The 25,625-nt window shown below is 47.0% G+C and overlaps 1 protein-coding gene across 6 annotated transcripts in view; it reads left to right on the plus strand.

Annotated features, from left to right (window-relative positions):
• LPXA (bacterial transferase hexapeptide repeat-containing protein) overlaps positions 1-23,594 on the plus strand; it is a 35,845-nt gene extending 12,251 nt beyond the window's left edge. For 2 of the 6 annotated variants that reach the window (XM_086527427.1, XM_086527426.1), the window contains exons 6-12: positions 21,376-21,468; positions 21,550-21,666; positions 21,778-21,861; positions 22,141-22,245; positions 23,040-23,117; positions 23,204-23,384; positions 23,458-23,594. In XM_086527427.1, the coding sequence (XP_086383553.1) occupies positions 21,376-21,468; positions 21,550-21,666; positions 21,778-21,861; positions 22,141-22,245; positions 23,040-23,117; positions 23,204-23,329 (603 nt within the window). In that variant the 3' untranslated portion in view covers positions 23,330-23,384; positions 23,458-23,594. Of the gene's footprint in view, positions 1-21,375; positions 21,469-21,549; positions 21,667-21,777; positions 21,862-22,140; positions 22,246-22,649; positions 22,876-23,039; positions 23,118-23,203; positions 23,385-23,457 lie in introns of those variants that run through there. The other 4 variants (XM_086527431.1, XM_086527428.1, XM_086527429.1 and 1 more) reach the window with 4 other exon arrangements.
• Positions 23,595-25,625: the final 2,031 nt, after the last annotated feature.

Here is a 25,625-nt window from a genome sequence, read left to right on the forward strand (position 1 = left end):
TCAGAGCGAGCTTATACTTAGAGTCATTACATATAGACAGTCTCGGACTGCCCTCCGACGTTTAGTGCGACGGAAGAAGCGGGCCTTTTTAGCCCAGATGGAACGTGATTTGTATCAGCTCTTTTTGAGTCGAGATTCAGGTGAGGCCTGGCGTCTCTTCCATGAGCACTCACCTCCTCCAGTGATTACCTCTCCCGAGATTTGGGGTCAGTATGCAGCATCATTATATACAGTACCTGGGCAACCACCAGTGCCGACCCTCTAGAGCCATGTCCAGCCACTAGTACCTTCTTTACCACTGAGATGGTGAAGAACGCCATTGATAGGATGAGGACTAGGAGAGCATATGATCATGATGGTTTGGTGGCAGAGCACTTGATACATGCTAGAGATTTACTGTCAGAGGTTCTTGCACGGTTGTTTAACCGTGTCATGTGTGAGGGATTACCCGAGTCTTGGAGATTATCTACTATTGTACCTCTCTTCAAGGCAAGGGACCCCATGGTGCCAGGGAACTACCGTACTATTATGATAGGGCACACATTGGCACGGTTGTATGTATGCATTCTTGAATAGCAACTGAGTAAATGGGCAGAAAATGAGGGCATACGAGCAGTAGGACAGGTTGGATTCAGGAGGGGTTTCTCCACTTTGGACCATATTCTTACACTCAAAGCCATTATTGAGGAGGGTCGGGCACATGGGAGACGGATGTACTGTTGCTTTGTGGACTTCCGCAAAGCATGACACAGTGCCGAGGGCCAGATTGGTGCGCAGGCTACTGAAGTTGGGAGTACCCACAGAGATCATATGGGGGATCATGGCTTTATACGGCTCAGTGATTGGTCAGGTACGCACTCTTGAGGGGATTTCTGACATTGTTCATTCCACTATTGGAGTGAAACAGGGGTGTCCTTTGTCCCCTACACTTTTTGGTATGTATGTAGATGAGGTCTCTGACTACATTGACAGAGAGGGCGACAGAGGTGCTCGGCTAGCAGGGACATGGATCCCTTTATTATTATATATGCTGATGATATTGTGTTGATATCAGAGTCACCAGAGGGCATGCAGAGACAATTGGATGCATTGCACAGCTTTGCAGAGGATAGTGGATTGTCTGTGAACCTTGGTAAAACCAAGGTTATGGTGTTTAACACCACACCACAGTGGGTCAAGAGATCGGCACCTACACTAGTATATGATTAGGACACTGTGGAGTACACAAATGAATATATATATCTGGGGGTGGTATTCATGGGACCGAGGTTTACTCTGAGGAGAGCAGCAGAGACTAAACTGTCCAGAGTCTATGCGGCATTGGGAGGGCTAGAGAGGATGTGTTCGCAGGTTCAGTTTCAAGAACCACAAACAAAGCTATGGCTCTTTGATACTTTGGTTGCTTCAGCTATGCTTTATGGGGTCCAGGTTTGGGGACCATCTGTGAATCATGAAAGTTGGAGGAGCATGGAGAGACCCTTGGTATTTATGATATCCCGGATGATTAGAGCCAATGCCTCCGTACCACATGCGATTATTCCAGCGGAGGTAGCCGCCCCTCTTGTAGAGATTGAGGCTCTTACCAGATCAGTGTCCTTTATGCACAGTCTATGGGATACACATAGAGACAAATATACTAGATTGGCTCTTGAGTCCTCTAGACAGTCTGCGATGCAAGGAGACGCATCGAGTAGGTATGTGCAGATGACCTCATGGTTTCAGAGGCATGGTTTCAGCATGGATAGATTGCCTCCTTTTTAGTATTCCCTGGATGCACCCTCCCTGCTAGTCACACGGAAGGAGATCACTAGACTCATTTGCAGGATCTTATACAGTTCGACACTAGGAGGGCATGGGTAGAGCCGATGCAAGAGTTGGGCGCGAAGATGGCTTTCTACAAAGAGCATCTTCTCCAACTTTCGAGAGATGGGTTTGTGATTCGTTCGAGCTACTTGGACACTCATTTGTCTCATGGTCTGCGATGTGCTATTGGTCAGATTCGCACATCCTCACACCAGCTGGAGACTGAGACAAGTAGATTCAAAGGGATACCACCGGAGTCTAGGATATGCCAACTATGCGATAGAGAGCCAGAGACAGAGCTACACTACATATGCCACTGCACTGTGTATTATGAGATACGAGGGCGCTTCCATTGCTTATTCAGGGAGGGTTTTGGACCCCTAGATAGAGTCATGAGGTATCAGGATTAGAGATGCCTTGGCTTATATCTACTTGAGCTACACCGACATAGAGATAGTCTGCTGAGTAGACATGGAGTACGACAATCACAGAGACAGATCACAGACTTCTTTGGATCGAGGGAGCCAGGAGACCAACCACCAGCACAGGGTTGTACCCACATTCATACTAGAGGCACCCTCATTGACAGGGCGACTGAGCTCGGGAGATCGAGACGACCACGACCGAGACACAGGAGCACACTCCATCGACGGAGACTCCAGCAGAGGATCAGAGGCATTCTAGTACGACACCCAGAGTGTCATTGAGGGCCTATTCTACATTTTCACATTTCACATTTCACACTTCATTTTCAGTTTTCATTTTTACATCCAGTACTTTTTGTACTTGTACCTCAGACAGATACACCACTTTGTATCTGATGGTCTCATAGGTCATTTTGGCCTTTTGAAGATGTTAATATATCATTTCATTTCTCTCTCTCCTTAGCACTCTCATTCATTTGCACTCTCAGTGGTCACCCACTTTGTTTTGTCATTGCACATCCACTCTCTCTCTCTCTAGCGGGGAAGGCTCTCCCTTCCGCTAAGTAAAAAGGAACCTTGAGCACTTATTGTTCACTCATTCCGAGCCGTACACAATCATTTACTTCGGCTGCACATTACACGTCGTGGTATGGATGGATCACCGTTCTCTGAATTATCTTTAAGATCAGCCCAACATTCATGGTATGGATGGATCACCATTCTTTGAATTATCTTTAAGATCAGCTTGACCTTCGTGGTCGAGAGGCAAGGTGGGCCGAACTCATGCAAGAGTTTGTTTTGAGATACGCTACCGAAAGGGTGCTACCAATATGGTAGCCGATGCCCTTAGTAGGATCTCTAAGGTAAATACTCTTTTGTTTGCTGAGATTTCGATTAATTTCTATCTTTCTCTCAAAGGGCGTTGTTAAAACGATCGTCACTTTGGTGCAATCTGGCAACGAGTCCAAGAGGGAATAGGTAGCCGGGAAAGCTATGGCAATTTGGACGCCCCTGAGCTGGCTACAGAGAGAAAGGCAAAGGAGAAGTATTCCATTCGTAATGAATTACTTTTCAAGCAAGGCAGGATGTGTGTGCCTGTTGACGAGGATATCTGCAAGCAAATTTTTTGAGTGTCATGGTGCACCAAGTGCAGGACACCGTGGCATACACGTACTTTGGCCTTGGTTGGCTGGTATATCTATTGGTAGCACATGAAAGCTTTTGTTGAAAAGTATGTGCGGGAGTGTACACAATGTCAGCTCAACAAACGACAAAAATGCGGTGGGTTATTACATCCTTAGCAAATTCCCGAAAGCAAATGCACAAGCATTTTTATGGATTTTGTAGTTGGATTACCTTGAACCAACCGTTGGCACAATGCCATTTGGGTGGTTGTCGGTTGACTCACGAAGATGGCGCGATTTATTTCTACACATTCCACCATAAAGAGCCACGAGGTAGCCCAACTCTTTGTGGAATATTTATGGTTTGCCCGACGAAATTGGCAGTGATCGTGATTCTAAATCCAGAGGCAATTTTTGGCAAACGACCTTCCAGAAATTGGAGACCGGTTTGTGCACGTCGTCCTCAGATCATCCTGAAACTGATGGACAACGGATCTGGCGAGGACTAACAAGCCGAGAGGCCTAAACAGAAGGGGGTAGGGTTTATACTAAAAACCTAACCCTACCAACTTATGGAGCATCGGCCGAGGGGCCTAAAACCTAAAATATCAAAAACTCTGAGGCTGCTTTTTATAAATCGTGTTGACATGCTGACGTGGTAGGTTGTATGGATTTCTGTGTCTCACAATGGCAGATTTTTGACCTCTTTTGTGCGGGCTTTTGAGAGAAGATGCTTTTGCGTGTTTGTGCTTTCAAAAGTGATGCTTTTGGGCTTTGCTTTTCGACATCCCTTGTAAGTTTAAAAGAGTCCTGAGGGCCACTCTTCTGGAGAGCATATGGACAAAGAGCCTCTGAGAGAGTTGGACCCTCGGGAGTTGTACCCTTGCACAATAAAGTAATACCGAAAGAGGTGATAAGTCTTTGGTGTAATAGACTTGGACACTCCAAGTCAAGAATCTACCGCAACACCACAAGAAATCACTTCAAAACAGTTCACAGTTCACAAGTGATTCGACATTGGCCCAGCGGAGTTTTGTGCCTAGAGATGTTGGCCCCAAAGACTGGCGCCTCTTTCAGTATTTCTTTTTGTATTAATTTGCAACTCAAAGTATAAGAGAGTAGTCGGGACTCACTCTCAGACTCTGCGTCTAGATGCTCTGAGAAGTGAGAGCCCAAACTACCAATATATAGATTTACAAGGGATGCTAAAAGCAGAGCCCAAAAGCTTCAAAATCAAATGCATGTTCTCCCTCTCTCAAGCTCTCTTGAGCCAAAGCAAAAACTGCTGCAAAGCTGCCCACGCAAAAGCTGACCCTGCTTTTTTTCTGTTGTCGAAATTCCGCCGCAAAACGCGGGCGTCCGTACAGCCTGCCACGTGTCAGCAGTTCCGCGCTTTCCGAGGGCTGTCGTATAGCCTTGCCACGTCAGCATTTCAGCGTGCATTTCCAGGAGTTCCCACAGGGGAGGGTGTGTGTATGAGTGTACCGGCTGCCACGTCACCAATTTGTGACATACCCTCCTCTTGAAAGCATTGTAATCGCCCTCAATTACGCTTGCAAAACAGGCAGAAGCCATAAATAGTCTTAGCAGACACTGATTGTTAGTACCGACGCACTAGGAACACACATCTAGCACATGTACCAAATCGATAGTCACATCACATGCATCATAGGACATCACATGACAAATCATATTCAACATTCATTTGGATCTCAGACCATGATTTATTGGCAATGCAATTAGCAATCGCATGCCCGATTGACTAATCCCTATTGCAACCATGTCTATCGAGATCATTCAGACCAAATGCTGCAATCATTTCGTCTATCAGTTCCTGCATTTAAACAAGTCAAGAACAAATCGGTATCATATTATCGGGAATTCCATTTCATTAAGTCATTACAACAGAATACTATCAGCTCTCAGTATCCCTGAAGCTCAAAGAGACATCAGTGACTCTAGTATCAAAAATCGAGGCATCTGTTGACAAAGGAGCGGAGTAACTCTCCTCTTGTGCATACCCACTGCACTAGAGTTCCGGCCACGGTCCTCCTCCTCCATCCACTTCTCATCCAATGCAGGACAGTTCTTGAATTTAACCAAGAACCGCCTTATCATTTTAACCTTAATCTTTTGTCTTTATGTACTATATGTTTTGGAACAAAGATCTCCTCGTTTTCTTCCACTTCGGGTTGCTGATCAGACTTCCCCATCTACGGGCACATCGCCTTTAAAAGGCCTCAGAAGACTCACATGAAAAGCATTGTGAATCCTCCAAGTTTCGGGCAGCTTCAATCGGAAGGAGACATCATTTATCTTTTCAAAGATATGGAAAGGTTCGTAGTATCGCATACTAAGCTTTGGAAAAAGCCTCTCCTTTCCCTTTTTCTTTCTCAGGCGTGCCTTCTCAAAACATAAGAGCACCCAATCGTTCTCCTTCAATTTCAAATCGCGACGATGGCGATTTGCTGCATTTTTTTGTCTTTCTTGAGATTTCTGCAAAGCCTCGCAAACCTTGGCAAAAGCAGTGTCCAAGTCGCGCGTGTAGTCATCGGCTTCAAAAATCTTATCTTTCGTGCTTAGGAAGGGTGGAACCTTCGTAGCATTCTTCAATAATCTCAAATGACGCCTTCCTTGTCGATGAGTGTATCGTGTTATCATAGGCAAATTCCACCAAAGGTAATTACTTTTCCCATTGAGTCTTCTGATCCAAGATGTAAGACTTCAATAAATCTAGAACCACTGAATTGGCAATCTCAGATTGCCCGTCAGTCTGTGGGGGGAAAGATGACGAGAACTGCAACTGCGTGCCAATGTTCTCCCAAATAGCCTTCCAAAACAAACTCGTAAATATGGGGTCCCTGTTGGAGACAATCGTCTCGGGCATGCCATGTTATCTGAAGATCTGGGCCAGAAACAGTCTCGCTAAGTGATCCGGTTTGACTGTTTTCTTCACTGGAATGAAATGAGCTTGCTTGCTAAACCTGTCAATAGCCGTCTAGATACCATCGTGACCACTCTGTGTTCTCGGGAGATCAAAAATGAAATCCATTGCAATAGGGTATGGGTAAAGGCTGTAACAATCCCCGTGCTTTATGCCTGTCAAACTTGACCTTCTGGCATACCAAGCAACTGCGCATAAACTCGTCCACATCCTTCTTGAGCGTCGGCCAAAAGAAGTATCTCTCTACCCCTTTCAAGGTGGTAGCAATGCCGCAGTGACCCGTAAAAGTTGGACAGTGGCATTCGGTCATAACCTTTTCCCTCAACGGTTGTGTAACGCACAACATGGTTTTCCTCATTAAGTAGCTATCCCAAATGGAATATCCTGCTACTGTCTCCCCATCCCGTATCCGTGTGAAAATGTATGCAAAATTTGTATCTGTGGCATACTGATCGACCATATCCTCAAAGCTCCTATGATGTATTGCGGAAATAGCCAGAACCAACGGCTTCCGAGACAAAGCATCTGCCACCAAATTCTTCTGTCTCTGAACATGGACAATTTGGAAGTGAAATCGTGACAAGATGTTCGCCCACCGCATCTGCTTTTCCGATAGCTGCTTCTGTGAGAAGAAGTAGCGTAAACTTTGATGGTCTGTAAAGACAGTAAAATCCGCTCTGAGTAGGTAGTGCCGCCATTGTGTAAGAGCATGGATAACTGCCAAAAGCTCTTTCTCATAAATGTGTGCTGTCAATTCTGGCCTTGAGAACAATCGGCTCTCGTAAGCAATGACATGGCCTTCTTGCATTAAGACCGCACCCAGACTACGACCACAAGCATCACAATATACTTCAAATGACTTCTGCAAGTCCGGCAAAGTCAAAACTAGTCTAGTAGTCAATTTCTCTTTCAAAGTCTAAAAGGCAGTCACCTCTGTGGGTCCCCACAAGAAAGGAACTCCTTTCTGTGTCAAGATATGCAAACGGGAAGCAATCTCTGCAAACTTTCTAATGAACCGCCTGTAGTACGAACACAAGCCCAAGAAGCTTATAACTTCATGGACATTCTTCAAATTGGGCCAATCACGGATAGTCTCTATCTTGGCCGGGTCCATCTGCACTCCTAGTGTCGAGACAATGTGTGAAACCGGTTCGTAGGGCGGTAGGCGTTGGCTTTCACCCGAAATTCTTTACTTTAAACACACATAGAGAGAATGTGCGAAGGAAACCTGTGACGGGAATTAACACTTGAATACACACACGGCTCGGAAGCTAGAATGCCTCGAGCAAACGCCAACAACCTGTAGGCCAAAAATTGGCGCCCCTTTCTGTATTTCTTTATTCTTTAACAGAGGGAATAAAACCTGTGATCTCCTACGAGCTGCCCCGCATAATCCAGGCTAAGAAACACCTGTTCTGGCCGATTTCGGCAGCATAACTGTACTAGGACGCTTCAGAGTCAGTATCCCCACGCAATAGATGACTCTCCGACGCATACGAACACTTTGCAAAACCTGGCCAGAATCTGCAGCACGCTGAATTCTCTGTTTTCTGCCCCGAAAATGCACCAGATCACCTCTATAGCGGTCCCCTCACGTCCCCGAACCTCCTGGGGGTATTAGGGACCGTTTAGGGCCGAAACCCTAAACCTGCAAAAATACACAGCAGGCTGTAATTCCCTGTTTTTGGCTCCGTTTCGTGTGCCGGTCGCATCTGTAGCAAGACCTCGAGCTCCCGCACCTGTAGGGTACTTGGCCTTTGAATCGGACGAGATTTCTCACGTGAAACCTCTCCGAATTCACCTGTACCTGCGGGGGACTAGCCACCTAGCAGGTACAGGTACAGGTGAATTCCGAGAGAGCAGTGTGTAGTGTGCAGGTCATCACTCCTAGCACCACACTGTACATAGAGAGGAAAGCAAGCAGTCCATAGCTCTTAACTTGCTACAGGTTCTCAATGAAGCATCCCCCCAGCATAAATCGAGCGCCCCCTCTGCTGCCCTTGACTTGTAATGCATCTGTGAACAAATAGATGCAAAAAGGGGAAGATTTCCATGGCTGCCAAAACCTACGTATCGCTGAAAATGTAGCAAAACAGCCTTGTAAACACGCATCTGATGCCTTCCAATGTTGAAAATGAGCTCCTTGGTTCTAGGTAAAGTCATGGGAAGCTCAAAAATGGAGAGAAATGGCTGAAAATCAGAGTTATCAGCCTCCAAAACTGCTCCAAAGAGTTAGTTACGAGTTCTCTTCTCCGAGACTTGGTAAATTGGCCAAAAAGTGCCACTTGGCACTCATACATGCAATTTCCCCGCATTGGGCTTCCCGCTTAAAAATCTCTCAACTTGTGCATCGGTTGACTTTGCAGCAGAGCAATAAAATGTTCCCCTTGTCATTTTGATGCTAATGATGTGAACAGATTTCATAGCCCAAAATAGCAGTTTTCTAAATTTTAGAAGATGCTTTTGTTGGGCTCCCACTGGTCTTCTGACCATCTATCCTCACTGGGACCGCATCCAAAAGTGCAATGTGGCCCAACTATCGGATACTTTCCTTTGGTGACCCCACCTTGACTTTATGCCTTTATTGAGTTCACTTCCTAGTATCCACCAACTTGCTAAATGCGACGGGGATACCTACATGATCTTGAACTGAGCTTAGACATCCTTTAACTTTAGGAGTTCCAGTGCCGACCAACTTTCCGTCTGCGGGTGAAACTACCGTTCACATTGGCCATACAATGTCCGACCATTTGCAACTTCAAAAAGAGGGTCTCAAAAATCAATCAAAAATCATTGGAAAGAAACCAACAACTAAGTTTAGAAGTTGCCACGACCTCGTGACAATGTGTCCCAAAAAGTGTATCTCTGGTAGGAAAAAATCACTTTTCTTTGCATTAATCACCAACTTGTGATCTCGTAATGCGTGAAAGACCTGAAGCAGATGTTCTCTATGTTGTGCCTCATCCTTGGAGAAAACAATGATGTTGTCAAAGAAAGTGCCAACAAATAGTCTATACTCTCGAAAAATCCTGTCCATCATCCGGTTAAATGTCGCAGGAGCATTGCTTAAGCCAAAAGGCTTCACCCAAAACTCAAATAACCCAAAAGTCGTCCGAAAGGTTGTCTTGTAGACGTCTCCCGGCGCGATTCGGATCTAATGATATCCGCTCTTCTAATCGATTTGCTGAAGCACGAGGATCCCTGTAGTCGGTCAAGTATATCATCGATCCTAGGAATCAGAAATCTGTTCTTGATAGTGATTTTGTTGAGAGCTCTATAATCGATGCACATTCTCCAAGATCCATCTTTCTTCAAAATCAACAACACTGGAGAGCAATACGGTGAAGTACTAGGCTGGACAAGACCCTTTTCCAAGAGGTCTTTCACCTGGTTCATAGTTTTGGGCTCGGCTCACACGGTGAGGTGGTTGGTTCGGTGGTGTGCTTCCAAGTATCGGATCAATAGTATGATCTTCAAGACGAGCGGGTGGTAACTCGCCTGGCTGGCCCTCTGAAAAACAATCGGCATGAGTGTGGAGAAAATCTTGGCGTTCTTTATCAAGTTCAGACATATTTGTCCTATTCTCATCATTCATCTCTCTCAAGAAGATCGAGTAAACAAACAGACTGGATTTCATTAATTTTGAAATGGCCGAAGCCGATACAATAAGAACAGACTTGCCCTTAAGTTTCACATCAAGTACAATGGTTCTGCCCTTCTCTGTGGTCAAAGTCGCTTTCCTCTCCCGATAGTCGACCACGACGTTGTTCTTGTGGTACCAGGGAATTCCAAAGAGGACATCACAACCTTCCAAAGGCATTATGTAGAAGTCCTCATGCCTCAAATACCCTTGACAATGCAACTGAAGTTTGCCAATGACAGGTGTAATGGCTACGTCCCTGTCGGGTGCCGCTAGAACTGTCGCTGCTAGTGGTCTCATTCGATCGGGTGTGATCTCGAGCCGCGCTGCCAATTCAGGTGAAATGAAGTTAGCCTTGGCTCCTCCATCAAAGAAAATCAGGGCTTCTTGGTCTTTCACTTTGCCCCAAGCTCGGCAAAGTTTTGTACTCTCATCAATCGTGCTTAGGTCAGTACCCATGCAATTTGGAACCAATCCTACTTTCATCTTGCCTTTTCGTCCACGTTCCTTAGCTGCTTTCGAACCTTCAGGCCTGTCTTCATTCTTGTCGTTCTGTTCTTTCGGTGCCTTTTTAGGGCACTTCGTGGAGATATACCCAGTTTCCGTGCATCCAAAGCACTTCCCCTCTTTGATGTAAAGAGCTCTCTGGGAAAGAGTAAGTTTGGGTCGTGCATCCTTTTCTTTCTTTTCTGGGTTACTCTTCTTCTTTCTACTTTCATTATTCGAAGTCTGTTCATTCCTATGTGTCATGATTTCATATGTGGGATAGGTCAAACTGCCAGAGTGAATGGCAAAACCCTGTTTCGCACGACTCATCAGTTCTTGAATGGAATCTGACTTTTGCTCTAAGCAGTGATCTCGGATCTCTGTAGGAAGTCCCAAGGTAAATCGCTCAATATGCTCTCTGAACGAGATCTTCTTAAATGAAGAGGCTGATAGAAAAGAGCTCCAGAATCTCTCACAATATGCGTCCAAAGTATCCTTCTTGGTCATCCGAAGATGGTTCCAAGCAGCTCGTATGTCGCGTTCGTACTCTCGTTGGCTTCTCTTTTCCTCTGTGTGGCAGGGACCAATTGGAGTGCACTCTGGACTCCTTGTTGGACTGGCTATAGGCTCATGCTCTTGAGTTCTCTCACCACATGGATGACTTGGGGGTTACAGATTTGGTGCAGACCTTGTGGCGATATACGGCGGCCGATGGCCCTCCCGCGGTCCATCTTGCCTCAAGCGCCCCATGCTCCTCATGCGTGGGCTGCCCCTCATGCCCGCCGGCTCTCCACATTCCCATTCCACCCACGGCCCGGTTGCCTCATATCCCAACATGGAGGGTGCTTGAGGGGGACCCCGAGTCCATGGTGCCCCGTTTCGGTGAATTGCCCCTCTTCGCGGCCATGCTCCCCGTGGGCCTCCGCATGACGACTCTTGGACCCGTCGCTCCCGCGAACCACCACGGCTCCGGGAGCCCCCTAAAGGCATTTTGCAAACTGAGAGCGTCGCTTGGGCCGTGGCCGGGTCCCCAGGGTCCCGTGCGCCAAATCGGCCCGGGAACCACCCGCGGGGCTGTTTCGGCGTTTTTCACAATTTTTGGAACTGCGGCTCCTTGACGTGACCGACGGGTGATTCTTGAGAGGGATTTCTATCCCAAAGCCTTGGGGCTTAGGCAGTATGCCTGAGCGCCCCGAATTAAAGTACTTATATGGGAGTAGTACTCCACTCTTGGTGATCCGTGCGCATCTTGCTGGGGTAGCTGAGAGGGGGCCGGTTGTTTAACCGGACTCCGGTGGCAATCCTCACATCTATAAAACCATTTACCCATATTAGGTTGGAGTTAGGTTAACACAGTCTTTAGAGGCGCCGGAGGAGCCTCCGTCCCTTTTGTAATCATCTTTTTGGAATTAATACAAAAGCGCCCGTCACGGGCTTGTTCTCCAAATCTTGTCTCGCGCGTCCCATTTGAAATACTTGCTCAACGTGTGTTGTGAAGTCGGCTAACTTGTGTTCAGGTGAAGGATCGGCGAACGTGCGCGGCCCCAAGTCCCACTTACGGGCCGCTCTCCGGGGTCCCATAACACCCAATGTTAGGTGCAACGGAATGATTGTTGCGCTTTGCTCAAGATGAGTGCTCCGAAGTGCTATGATCACAAACAAAGTGAATGGACACTGTGTGTGCGAGTGTATGAGACTGAGAGATAGAGAGAGAAGAGAGATACGACACCCGAGAGGTTGTAAAACCCTCCTCCGAAGGCCACACTCTCGTCGGCGAGAGTGGTCTACTATTGATTGCACAAAGGTGTACATGATGATGCATGGACCGATGCAATTCGTGACTATGTCGGTGATGACGATGATGACTTTAAGGCTTAATTCGGTGCTCTTCTATCTGCTGTCCACAAAGGGGTAATGGCTGAGAATCTGGACCACTTTGGGGTGCTGAAATTGCTTGTTTTACTGCTGTTTTTGTGGCTGAAAATCCCTGATTTGTCGAGGTTCTTATGGCTGATAAAAACGCTGAAGCTTAAGCAAGATAAGGCTGCGTTTTTATGGCTGAACTTGAAGGCTGAAAACGCGGGTATCTGCTGCGACAAAGGGGCTGAAAACGCTGCCCTTGTGGTCCTCTATGGCTGCAAACAAAAGCTTGCTGCGGGTTTTTGGTGGCGATCCCAAAAACGCTAGGCTTGAGGCTGAGGTTGATGGCGATCCCAAAACGCTAGGCTTGTGGCTGAGGCGAGAAGATGCTGTGCAAAAACGCCAACTGCAGGGGGATGGTAGCGATAGCAAAACGCTAGGGGCTGATGGGGGTGGACTCAGCAAGGCAGGCTTGGAGAGGATCTTGTTGAGAGAGGGGGGGAGTACCTGTTGCTTGAAAGTCTGTTGTGCTCCTTGCTCATCTGCCCAAGAGTGCTAACTTGGGTTTGTTTATATATTAACTTAGCAAAATTGCTCTACATGGGGGTGGACTCACCAAGGAAGGCTTGGAGAGGATCTTGTTGAGAGAGGGGGGGAGTACCTGTTGCTTGAAAGTCTGTTGTGCTCCTTGCTCATCTGCCCAAGAGTGCTAACTTGGGTTTGTTTATATATTAACTTAGCAAAATTGCTCTACCTACTTTTGTTGGAAAGTCACTTAAAAATAATAAGTGAAAAATGTCAAAAATAGGCTAAATGCACTGGAAAATTCTCCTAATTGATTCTAATGGATTCTGATGCGAATACTGATGATCATGCTGTGTGCAACCAGATGATATGCATCTATGCTAAGTGACTGGGCATGCACGGTCTACGAATAGACTCACAAAAGTGCTAGATCACTTCTAATCTGGATTGAGTGAACCTTGATCATGCTGTAGCTTGTCCACCGACACATAGGGTTGGATGTGTCATGTGACATCCCCTCCTTTTCAAGGTGAGGAACTGGTACCGAACTATATGGCGTCGAGGGAGATCGCCAATAGCATCTGGAATCTTGGAAGGGACTCTTCGCCGGCCCACTGTGATGTGTGGGTCGTGCGGTACTTGAACTTCATAAAGGTCTGCAACGCTTGCTTCTTTGGGCCGCGCCGAAAGCGACAAAGTCTTCTGAGTTTCCTTTCTTGCTTCAACTTCGCTGAGAGTCATGCTTCTTTCTTCTTCAAGAATCTCCATGGCTGAAAATTCCTAAACCTATTTCCAACACAAAACCATGAACATACCCATTCCATGTAAAGTGAAGGAAAAAAATATTTTCTTCTCTAAAGACTGTGTATGCAATATAGATGAACATAGAGATGGAGTGACAAACCGTGCATCAAACACATGCAAACAATGAGATCGAATCTTTTCTGTTTGATCGAAATCAATCAACTGTGGCAAATCACAATGGAAATGCCCATGCTTGGTGCTCATACTATCATGTGCTCGTTCTACGAATGTGTCGTGCGAAGGAAGAGACATGGAATGTGACTTCCTTGAATGCATACTTTTCAGCTTTTCATGAATAATCCGCCTACATTCGTGCTTATCCATGAGTGAAACGTGCTCAACGTACAAATATGTTATGCCTAATAAAAGGGATCACATAAAGACGTTGACTAAAATACAGGAATCGATCACGAATGAAACACTCGAACAATGCGTGCGTATCAATCATGCGAACACATAATACTTCTTGTGATGGTTCTCTGGACCTAGATTCGAGAGCCAAGATCGGTTCGTCTTAAATGATCATTCGTCCTGTGGGGGTTCTTTGGACCTCGATTCGAAAGCCAAGATCGGTTCTTCGTGATTGATCGAATGTACAACGAGGTTAGCTTCACTAGGAAAAGCATCCACTAATATATCATCCTTGTGAACAATCACATCATCTTCATGCAACTCATCATGCTTGCGAGAAATCACATCTTGATCATGCAAATCATCATGCTCGTGAGAAATCACATCTTGATCATGCAAATCATCATGCTCGTGACTAATCACATCTTGATCATGCCAATTATCATGCTTAGCAATATCATTCATATCATCATGCTTATCTTTATCATCCAAATCATCATGCTTGTCATTCAAATCATCATGCTTATCATTGTCAATCAAAACATCATGCAAGTCATTGTCAATCAAATCATCATCATGCTTCACACAATCATGCAAATCCTGTGTGTCATGCTTTGGAGAAGAAGAGATGGAGAGAGTCTCCTTTTCCCGAATCTCTTGCATCTGTGCCTGAGCTTGAGAAAAGAGTCGCAAGAACTCTTCCCTTCTTGCTTTGTTCTCGCGATCAAATTCTGCTTGTCTTGCTTTGTTCTCTGCTTGTCTTTCTGCGCGCTCACTATCCAATTTGGCTTGTCGTTCTTTGGCTTTCAAGCGTGCTTGCTCGTGATCACGCGCTATGGCTGCCATTCTTGCGGCATTTCTTGCTTCGCGTTGTAAATTCTGTTCCATAAACAACAGCTCCAACTCCTCCGTTGGGGTTAGTGCAATCTTTGTCGTAGATGGGAAAGGGGGAGGGTCGGAAAAACCTCTTGGTGGGGAAAATTCTTCTTGGCCTCTCTCATGCTCATCACCTCCAAGCAAAGTATCCATTCCGCTTCGAGTGATGATCATTCTGAAGTCGTGGGTTCTTGTGGGTCTTGGGTTCTTTAGTTCACGAGGAACTTGGGTTCTTGGTTCTTGAGGTTTTCTTTCGCTTGCAAACCGTGTTGAAGAAGGATCTTCTCTTCACCCGAGTTCTACTCTTTTCCGCGGGCGCACCCCTTGGCGGCCTTGTGCTCACATCAAGGTTGCTTTTTCCTACCTCACGTCGATTGGCCGGCCGCTAAGTGCACGGTCCGCTCTCAATGAGTGAAAAGAGACACAAGGGGAGGCTGGACAAGCCCTTCTTTCTTGGGATTCCTGTCACTCTTCAACAAAGCACGATTAGGAATCGACACGCCCAAGCGAACTTGGATTCGTGCGACTTGAACAAGCAAAAAAAAAAAATCTTGTGGTTCTTTCCTTGAATGATACAAAACACTGCCAAAGCTCTGATACCAATGTTAGGTGCAGCGGAAGAGAATAAGGATTTTGCTCGGATCTAGTACTCCGCAAACAAACACAAGGGACACTTTACTTCACTTGAAAGAACTGAACTGAACTGAACGAAAGAGAGATGACGAGAGAGAGAGAAAAGAGACGACACAAGGATGTCGGGTCCCAACCCTCAAGGGCCCCCTTGCTCTGTTGCTAGAGCAAGTACTTTCTTTATTCTTGCACAAATGCTACTACAATGACAGGATGCTGAGATGCTGATGCTAAGGGGAACTGATGCTGTGGTACTCGGTACTGAGGTACTGCAGGGATATTGAGGTTCTATGTCAAAGACGATGATGCCAACGACGGGTACTGTGGGTTCTATGTCGAAGACGGGGAGGTCCACAACAAGGTCTATGTCGAAGATGATGAAGTCGACGACGAGGTACTAAGGGTCTTTGTTGATGACGGTGAAGTCGACGATGGTACCGTGTCGAAGACGGTGAAGTCGACGACGGTTCTATGTCGAAGACGGTGATGTCGACGACGGGTCTATGTCGAAGATGATGACGTCGACGACGGGTACTGCTGGTCTATGTCGACGACGATGATGTCGATGACGACGACGATGGTGACTCTAACGATGATGACGATGGTGTCATCGTCAAGTCCGGGACTGCGACGACGATGACGAAGGTGTCGTCGTGAAGCTAGGGATTTGCGATGACGATGACGAAGGTGTCATCGTCAAGATAGGGAACTGCGATGACAATGACGATGTTGATGACGACGATGGTGTCGACGATGACGGCACCATCGTCGACGTTGGGCTCTCTAAAATGAAAACTGAAAACGCTGGGCTCTTTGCTGATAACTGAAAACGCCGGGCTGATATGGGCCTTCTTCTTCTTGAGAAAACGCTGGGGCTCCTGTTGAGGTGTTGCCTGATTGCTGGGTGCCTGCTTCCTTATGTCTGTGCTTGTACTGCCTCTACTGAGTGCCCAATGGGTTTCTTTTATAGATCTTTAGCAATTTGCCCTACCTACTTTTCCAACAAACTTACAAAAAGAATTCCAAAAGTCACTTTTAATAAAATGACTTATAAGAGGTGGTTCGCGCGGTAAAATGCCTGCATGATGAAATGACTGTTCTTGTGCAAAAGAGGGTATGCAAGTGTGATTGGCCTGGACATGCACGTCCTACTAGAGGCTCACAAAGGTGCCAGGCTCAGTCCTAAGCTAAGACTCATGCTAGACTATGGCAGAAGCGTGTCCACGTGGCGCAAGTGAACTGCACATGTGACACCCACCATGCTATGAATATATACATGAGGACTCCTCGACAGAGGAGGTAGCTTGACGGACGACACACTCTTCTTGGGCCTGGGTTGGATAATCTCTACAATCACGCCTATCTCGGGGTCCCTCGGATGCGGCTTACTCCCCATCCAAGCCGGCCTCGAAGATAGCGAGATTGGATGCTGTTGCAGCATCGGCTTACTCTCATTGACTCCATGTCTCATGGAATGTGCAGGGATTAGGAGGACCCTAGTTTCAACGTCAGTGGGGTCGGTTGCGTCAGGAGCTTTAGTGATGCCTTGTGGGTGATGAGATTGATATTCTTATGCTTTAGGTGCATAATCTTTGTGAGATCCACATCATGGGATGTGGTCAGATCTTGCGTGGTCGCTGTGAGACATTTTGGTCAGCTACATTTGGACTTGGTGGTATTCAGGGAGGGGTATGTATGTCTATTGTGGGCTCATGGCAGCAGGCCATTGTGGGCAGAGGGATTATTGTGCCGGGCAGGGCTCAATGGATACTATGCAGGTTCAGGATTGCCTCATGGGCTTCCTGACCATTTATGCGGCCAATGTGGCAAGTGCACGAGCAGAGTTTTGGTCTCACATTGTAGAGTCTTTGCCGCATGCTGAGCAGTGGTGTGTTGGGGGAGACTTCAACATGCTAGAGGACTCCTTTGACAGGATTGGAGGTAGCCATGACTGTAAACGGGGCTGAATAGGCAGCTTGGGAGCGTCTATGGATGACTTTGAGGATCTATCATGTTTGGCAGCATTCAGGCTTTGTGAGGTTCCCAGACAACTTATCCTTCTCTCGCTTTGATTGCAGAGTAGGAGGAGTGAATCTATCTCAGATAGATCGCTTCTACGTCAGTGACCACATCTGTGACATGGGTGGATCTGTTTGCATTCTGGTAGGGACTTCTCTTTCCAACCATGCTCCAGTGATCCTCACTGTGGTTGACAGACAGAGGAGGGGGAGCACGATGCTGCGCATCCCTAAGAGGATCTTGTTGGACTCAGAGCTTAGAGAGTGAGTGATGGCACTTTGGACAGAGGGCTTCGACACACATGACACACCTATTGGCAGAGTGGCCTCTGGACCTGCTGAGCTTAGTCGCTTCTTTCTCCAGGAGTCTGCAACTTGCTTGGCTGCAGCTAGGGAGGAGGAGAGGCGTCTCCGAAAGGGCGTTGCTTCCTTACAGAGGATGCAAGAGCAGCATCTAGACAGTCCTTGGGGGTGGAGAAGCAGTTGTAGCAGGCTCGACGGGAGCTTGCTAGCATTGAGGAGAGGCGGCATGAGTTTGCCTTTCATTGGCAGGCATCTCAGTGGACCCAAGTGGATGACATAGTTACTGGGGAGTTCTTTGAGATGGTGGGTTCCCACCATGCGCATTCCAGTGTCAGCCAGTTGAGGAGACCCAACGGGGCAATTGCTTCAAAGCTTGAGGATATGCGTGCAGTTGTTACTGACTTTTACCAAGATTTGCTGTCAGCTGAGTCTCAGTCAGAGTGTTAAGGATGCATGCAGAGAGCAGGTTTGGGCAGAGATGCCAAGCCTCGTTATTGAGGAGATGCGTCAGAGACTAGAGCTTCTCCTCTAGCTAGAGGAGCTCCATGAGGCCCTTAGAGCACTCTCCCGTTGTAGTTGTCCAGGGAAGGATGGTTTGACTCTTAGTTTCTTCTTGGAGTAATGGGGCTTGCTTGCTTGCTTCAAATCTTTGTAGCGCTTTTCAGTACATCTTGCACACTGGAGAGATGCATGACAACATGAGTGAGGGATTGATTTACCTTATTTCCAAGGAGGGTGGCTCCTTGTATGAGATTCAGCAGTTGCGATCCATCACTATCCTCAACTTAGCCTACAGAATTCTAGCAAAGGCTCTGAGTTTGAGGATTCAGCCACTATTAGAGAGCATTCTACATGGGACCCATACATGTTTTGTCAAGGAGCGTAGTATCCTTGACAACATCTTCACTTTTTGGGATGCGTCTGCCCTCGCGCGTCTCCGAGGTGAGGATCTGGTAATTCGTTTTCTCGATTTTGAGGCTTACGATAGAGTTGACTTGGATTTCTTGGAGGGCACCTTATGCAGGATGGGTTTCTTAGATGCTTGGATCAGAGGTGTGTTAGCTCTCTATAGGCGTGCACACAATCAGGTGCTTTTGGCAGGAGGATGAGGGGAGCGCTTCATGCTCACACGTTCGGTTAGACAGGGTCGCTCTCTAGCCCCCTTCCTCTTTCTGTTCTATGCTGAGGCGATGAGAGCAGATTTTTGGCCTTACAGCAGGTTGGCTTGCGAGGTTTAGAGCTCCCGATCAGGGGAGACGAGCTTCTGGATGTTGAGTTTGCCGACAACTTAGCCTTGTACTTGGAGGGCCAGGAGGCCAATCTATATAGGTGTGAGCAGGCTCTAAAGGTGTTTTGTTGTGCATCGGGCGCATTGATCAACTGGAGGAAGACAATGGCTTTCTCGATTGGCAACCAGGTGTAGTGGCCAACCAGGTGCTACTGGCTACTATGTGGTACATCACGTATGCTGGATCTTCTCAAGCTCTTGTATCAGCTAGCTAGAGAGGCTTATCAAGAACTTTCTTTGGTTAGGGAGCGACACCTAGATCGCACGGGCCAAGGTAGCCTGGCAGGTAGGAATCATCGACCCAGCACATGAGAGTAGAGCCCTTCTTGGAAAGTTTGTGGTCAGAGGACTGCTTCCAGGGGAGGAGGCTTGGAAGGAGCTGTTGCTTCACTGGCTTCGAGCTCGAGCGCCGCATGCAGGAGGCCCTTGGAGCCCTTCCATGAGGTGGATTTTTTACAGAGATGCGTAGAGTTGGTATGAGCAGGAGGGATGGAGGACCATTTTGCTTGTGAGCTTGCTTAGATCCTGGGAGCTGTTGAGGAGTGGCCTAGAGCAGCATTAACCCACCTGCACAGAGGAGCGCTTGAGACAGCCCCTTGTTTGGAACGCCTTGGTTAGCACTTAGAGAGGCCACCTGGTTGGTAGAAGGCCTCATGTTTCTTGGGGTCCCATGGCAGAGGGTCCAGCCCGCACTCTCGGTGACTGACTTCAGTTCTCAGGTTTGTTCGAGGAGGCTCAAAGCATCCAGCTACGAGGCATAAGAGGTGTGTAGAGCATGTGCCAAGACATTACAGAGGCTTTACCAGATGAGTGGCTCACCCCTCTAGAGACAGCAACTCCCAGATGGATGGGGGCCTTCACGCGACTGGAGGTCCTCATCGCAGTTTGGGCTTGCTCAGAGTTCGTACCTCACATGTTCTTTGAGATCCAGGGAGAGGGTTGCCTTCACAAAGTCTTAAGTAGAGGCTCCATAGGTTGCAGAGTGTCTCTTTCAGAGGGTATGAGTCTTGGGCATCAATGGGAGGACCTGTGTCATAGATCGTGACCCTTCAGATCTTGAGACAGACCACTAGGGAGAGCTGCCCTCTAGCTGGAGTGCAGTGGGACCTTGGAGAGTGGTTCTTGAGAGACCCCTGCTCCGTAGACGATCACCCTCGGATCCCATTCTTTCAGTACACAGTGCGACTAGGGTGCCACATACTGGCAGCACGGAGGGAGCCTCACCCTGTTGCAACACTTCATTGGCAGGAGGAGGGTCTCACACTCAAGTTCTTGTCAGGTTTCTTGGAGCGATTGTGGAACTCCAGACAGCCGAGGAGAGTCACTTTGTTCCAGTGGCTAGTTGCACACAAAGCTACAGCAATTGGGAGCTGGCTAGTACACAATGGCTTTTCGGCAACCTGTGCAGCTTGTGGCCATCCTTTGGAGAGTCAGGGACACTGTCTGCAGGACTGCCCCATGGCACATCAGGTTTGGCTTCGGGTTCTTCGGCTGATGCCGACTCTTTCCACAGCTAGACAATACACTTGGGGTGCAGCAGCCTGGTCCACCCTCACGGGCCTTGCGCTCCATTTTGAGCTGGCTTCCACCAGCAGGATGATAGTGATCCAAGGGGGTCGACCTACACTTCAGCTTGCCATAGAGCTTACCCCCCCCAGGAGTGGTGCAGTGAGAGAGAGGTGTGTTCACTGTTGGGAGCTCGTCTGTGGCCTGACACTTTGGTTCATTTGGTGGGCCCGCTGCTTCCGCATCTTTGAGGCTCGCCCTGTCCCTTCGGCAGAGACGGTTCGTGATTTTTGGTTGGAGCTGGTTCACACTCTCAGGGGCCAGTTCGAGAAACTTCAGGGCAGCTCCGACCACATGCGGGAGCGCAGAGAGGCTTTCGTGCGACTTTGGCGCCCAGGGCCCTTCTTCACCATGGTCCAGGGTGCACCCAGATGGCACTACTGTCCACTTGTGTGGCTCTTTCCTCCTCCCATCTCTTGATTTAGCCCCATTGTACATTTCTGTTTGCTCACTGGGAGAGTCTCCCCATTCTCTTGATGTAGCCCTCTCTAGTAGAGGTGGTTTGTAGCCCTATGGGCAGTTTGATTAACTAATAGAAGGATCTGTTTTTTTGGGGAAAAAAAGAAACAATATATTGGGCATGCATGTGATACGTGATGCAGCATTAATCAGTAGGTGGTTTCAAAAAAAAAAAACATCGGCATTCAGCAAGGACAGGCTACTTTGCTTGCATCTCTTGTTTGAAGTGTCCAGCAGCAAAACTGCTGCGCTGTTAACACAGAATTATTGCAGGAGGGAGATGGCTGCCACTTGCAGATTGGAAACAAAAATGACATCAGGGAGTATGTAAGCATACACAGATCTTCCAGTTCAGATGATCAAACGGTAGGAGTCTTTTTTTTAGTATAGAGTGTTCTTAAATTAGATACTGTCTAAAGTACTCGTTGACTCTTCTTGTCTTTGCAGATGATTGGTAACAGCAACCTGATAATGGGAACTTGTCATGTTGCTCATGATTGTAAGATTGGGGATGGCAACATATTGGCTAATGGCACTCTTTTGGGAGGTCATGTGATTTTGCAGGCAATATTTTGACCGTTTCACTTTTTATAGTGAAAGAGAAGTTTATTTTATGTCTTCAGTTTGGATTCTGTTTTTGCTTTCCGTTAACGAAGTCATCACACTCATGTTCAGGATTATGTGCACACTGGCGGAGGAGTTGCAGTGCACCAAAGGTGCCAGATAGATTCGTATGCTTTTGTGGGGGGAGGGTCCATGGTAGTTATCTTTACCATGCATTTACATGGATATCTTTATTCTGCATTTATATGGATGGAAAGGGCCTGGTTTAGGTTACAGCAGGAATGAGCATGGGGTCCATGGTAGTTATCTTTACCATGCATTTACATGGATATCTTTATTCTGCATTTATATGGATGGAAAGGGCCTGGTTTAGGTTACAGCAGGAATGAGCATGGGGTATTGTTTAGTGCATGAAGCCTGGGCTGCTCTCATGTTTGGAATGACCTTATTGGAAATGCACCTTTTCATTACCAGGTTGTTCGGGATGTTCCTATGTATGTGATGGTTTCAGGTGACCGAGCACAGCTTAGTGGACTGAATGTGGAAGGGCTTAGGAGACATAATTTTGGGGAAAATGAGGTTGGTGTGTGCTTCTCTCTTTTAATGTATAACAATCATATCACTGTTTGCACACCTTGCTGATGCTGTAATTCGTTTTATTACGGAAGTAGTCTCGTTTTAGGGAAAATTTTAAGTCCTGCAACATCTTCCAGTGACATTAACATAAGTATTCCACTTTGTGGCCTGCTAAAGGTGTCAGTGTTACTTTGTTTAAGTGAGTTTGTCGAGTAATTTTCGTATTTTTGGCTCCTTTGCTTTAAAACCTTTCCTCTACTTCTTATTTTGTTCATTTTTCCATCATGTGTCCTCACCTTGTTTACTCTGATGCTTGTTTAGCATCACCCTATAAAGCTTACTTCTCTAGTCGACTTAATGCACTGGCTTACATCGCAAGCACTTCCTGAAGTTGAGGCTCATCTCAGATACAGATCTCTTTTGAACTGGTGGCGTGAAGATAAACATTACCTCTCTTGGACTCTCCCTCAAGCCTCTTGAACCTTACGTCTCTCAAATCTAGCGGCATTGATTCTGATTCTAGCCCTCTCTCTGTCAAGCTGCTCCACCTCCCTACTAGCTCTAAGCTAGTGCAGACTAGCTGGTCCAGATCTTGCTTTCAGATTCGGCAGTCGCGCCTAGAGGCTGGCACAGGTTGCACCTTTTTGGATTTCCACAGTCCACCTTTTTGTTTGATGTTATTCATTTTGGCTTGCGTTTCTCCCTTTTGTAAATGTGTTGTTATCTTGGTGCTTGCGCCTGAATGGAGTGCTTTAGCCTTAGAGCTTTGATATAAGTTTTTTCTTTCACGAGGATAGATGAGGAAAATAAAAAAAGCATACCAGAGACTTTTCATGAGCTCTGATGGGAAGCTAGAGGATAGACTAGCCAATCTGGTGAGATGCCTTATGACCTATATGGAATGGTTTTCTTGCACCTGGTTTCTTGAATATTGTCTAATGAAAGCACTACTATTGTGCAGGAGGCAAGTGAGGAGATGGCGAGTACACCAGCAGTAGTTCAGATGATCAACTCTGTTAAAGGGTGTTTACAAGAAAATCGAAGGGGAATTTGTGAATTCGGGCGTTGGAAGACTGCGGCTGAATGAGCTGAGTGGACTCTCATCTTTTAAAGCTTGTGGGACTGTTCTCTACAATGTCCAGGTTGGTGTGTGTTGTGATGAAAAGATTCTCAACTCTGAAGATGTTTCTAACTGTGGCCAACAACACCTTGCAGGGATATGCATTGTGGCTGTTTGTCACCGCAGAATTGTGCCGTGATCAGGCGGAGACATCAAGGGCTACCCTGGAATAGTTTCAAGCACCTCATTATCTTATTGTTGCCACTTGCAACATGCTTTTCTCTGCATGGGGGCAATCCCTTAGGACTTGCATGGAATCATCCAACTGTACATGGCCATAAGTTGATCGGGAAGGCTTTGGCCCCTTAAGCTAGGCACTTGGGTTCAAATATTGCGGCTCGCGCATGAGGTGGTCTTGCTTTGCATGGAATTGGTTTTCTTTGCATGGGACAATCCCTTAGGGTGACCCTAGGGCACACAAATAGCTTCAATATGTGAGATAAAGGGTAATTGGGTGATGGAAGACCACAAAAATAGCAATGAGCAAATGAGCAATTTTCTGATAGCACACCAAGCAAGGCTTTGTTGATGATGGCCCTCAAATGACATCTTCCTAGTAGCCTCACGTGCACCCGAAAAGCTCAAGAACGTGCCATATGGTGTAGGCCGGCCATCCAAGATGTGTGTGCACTAGGTTTGTTTCATGCCTTGCTCCTTGCCTCTTTGTTGAGCCCACCATATGAGGGTGCTTTCATGCCTTTGTCAAGCCTACTATACCCCACACACACACACACACACACACACAGAGAGAGAGAGAGAGAGAGAGAGAGAGAGAGAGAGAGTCCATGCATTCTTCATGCAAAAACCCTCCACACCTCTTCCATGCTTCTTGCCCTCCTCCATGGTTGCCCTGAGCTCTGATACTTGATACTAGTGTGAGAGAGTGGGGACAACCACATGGTCTTCTCCACCCAATCATTATAGGCTCTTAGACCTAGCTATTAATAGACCCCCTACACCGCATGTGTGTCTTGGCCTTGGCTTGATATTGTAATGTCAGGCCAAGGGTCAAGACACACATGCAATACAAGGGTCTATATATAGCTAGGGCCAAGGGCCTATATATAATATGGATGGGTGGTGATGCATATGTGTCTGTCCCTAATCTCTTAAGGGCCTCATAGTTTGACCATTTTAGTCCGCTCTTAAGTGTAGCCATTTAGGATTAGTCACTTAGGGTTAGCCTCTTAGGATAAAATGCTTATGGTTTGGCTGCTTGAAGTTGGCATTGTAAAGCCACTTAGGGTTTAGGGTTTATGGTTTGACCGCTTTGAGTTGTCCATGTAAAGTTGCTTAGGGCTTATGGTTTGGATGTTTGAAGTTGGCCGTGTAAAGCCACTTAGGTTTTAGGGTTTATGGTTTGACCGCTTTGAGTTGTCCATGTAAAGCTGTTGAGGGTTGGATACTCTAAGTTGGCTGTTTCAGCTTGCTCAAGGCTAGCTGTTTAGGGTTAACCACATTGGTTTGACCTTTTCAATCCGTGTAAGGCTAGCTGCTTAGGGTTAAGCATGTAAGCTAGTTGCTTAGGTATATCCATTTATGGTAAACCCTTTTTGCTTTTGCCACTTTGAGTTGGTTGTGTAAAGCTGCTTAAGGTTGGCCACTCTAAACCAACTTAGGAGCACATTGGTTTTTCTAATTGTGCATGCTACTTTCTTATTTTAATAGGTTCTATGGATTTATTGAGACTCTATCATTGAAGCATTCATAACATAGGGCTACAAATATGGAGCGGCACTATATTCTTACAAGTTTGTCTTATTGCATTGCGGGCTATCAATCGATGGTAACCATACCTAACTACTTTTAGGTAAACGAGTTAGGTCTTCGAGCGAGCTCAACGGAGCAACCTTTGGAGCGAGCTTTTTTTTTTTTTGGAGTGCCGCCCTCCTTACCTCCCCTTCCTCCTCTTGCTGCCCATGTGCTTCCTCCTCCTCCTCAGCCTCGTCCTTCAAAATCCTGCCTCTCCTCCACCTCCTCTCTCCATTTACTCCTCTAACCACCTTCTCTTCCACCAGCTCCTCCTCTAGAAACCACCATCCCTTCCCTAAAGTCCTCCTATCTCCTACTCTCTTCTTCCTCTCTCTTTTATTAGTCACTCTATAACCCCCCCCCCCTCTCTCTCTCTCTCTCTCTCTCTCTCTCTCTCACCGCCCCTCTTTCGTGCTATCTTCCCTCTGTGCGTATGTCTCTCTCTCGCCCGCCACCCCTCTCTCTCGTTGTCTCCCCCTCCCACCCCCCCCCCCCCCCCCCCCCCCCCCCC

The sequence above is a fragment of the Adiantum capillus-veneris genome, chromosome 13 (assembly GCF_014529385.1).
Source record: "Adiantum capillus-veneris isolate H3 chromosome 13, ASM1452938v2, whole genome shotgun sequence".
Classification (NCBI taxonomy): domain Eukaryota; kingdom Viridiplantae; phylum Streptophyta; class Polypodiopsida; order Polypodiales; family Pteridaceae; genus Adiantum; species Adiantum capillus-veneris.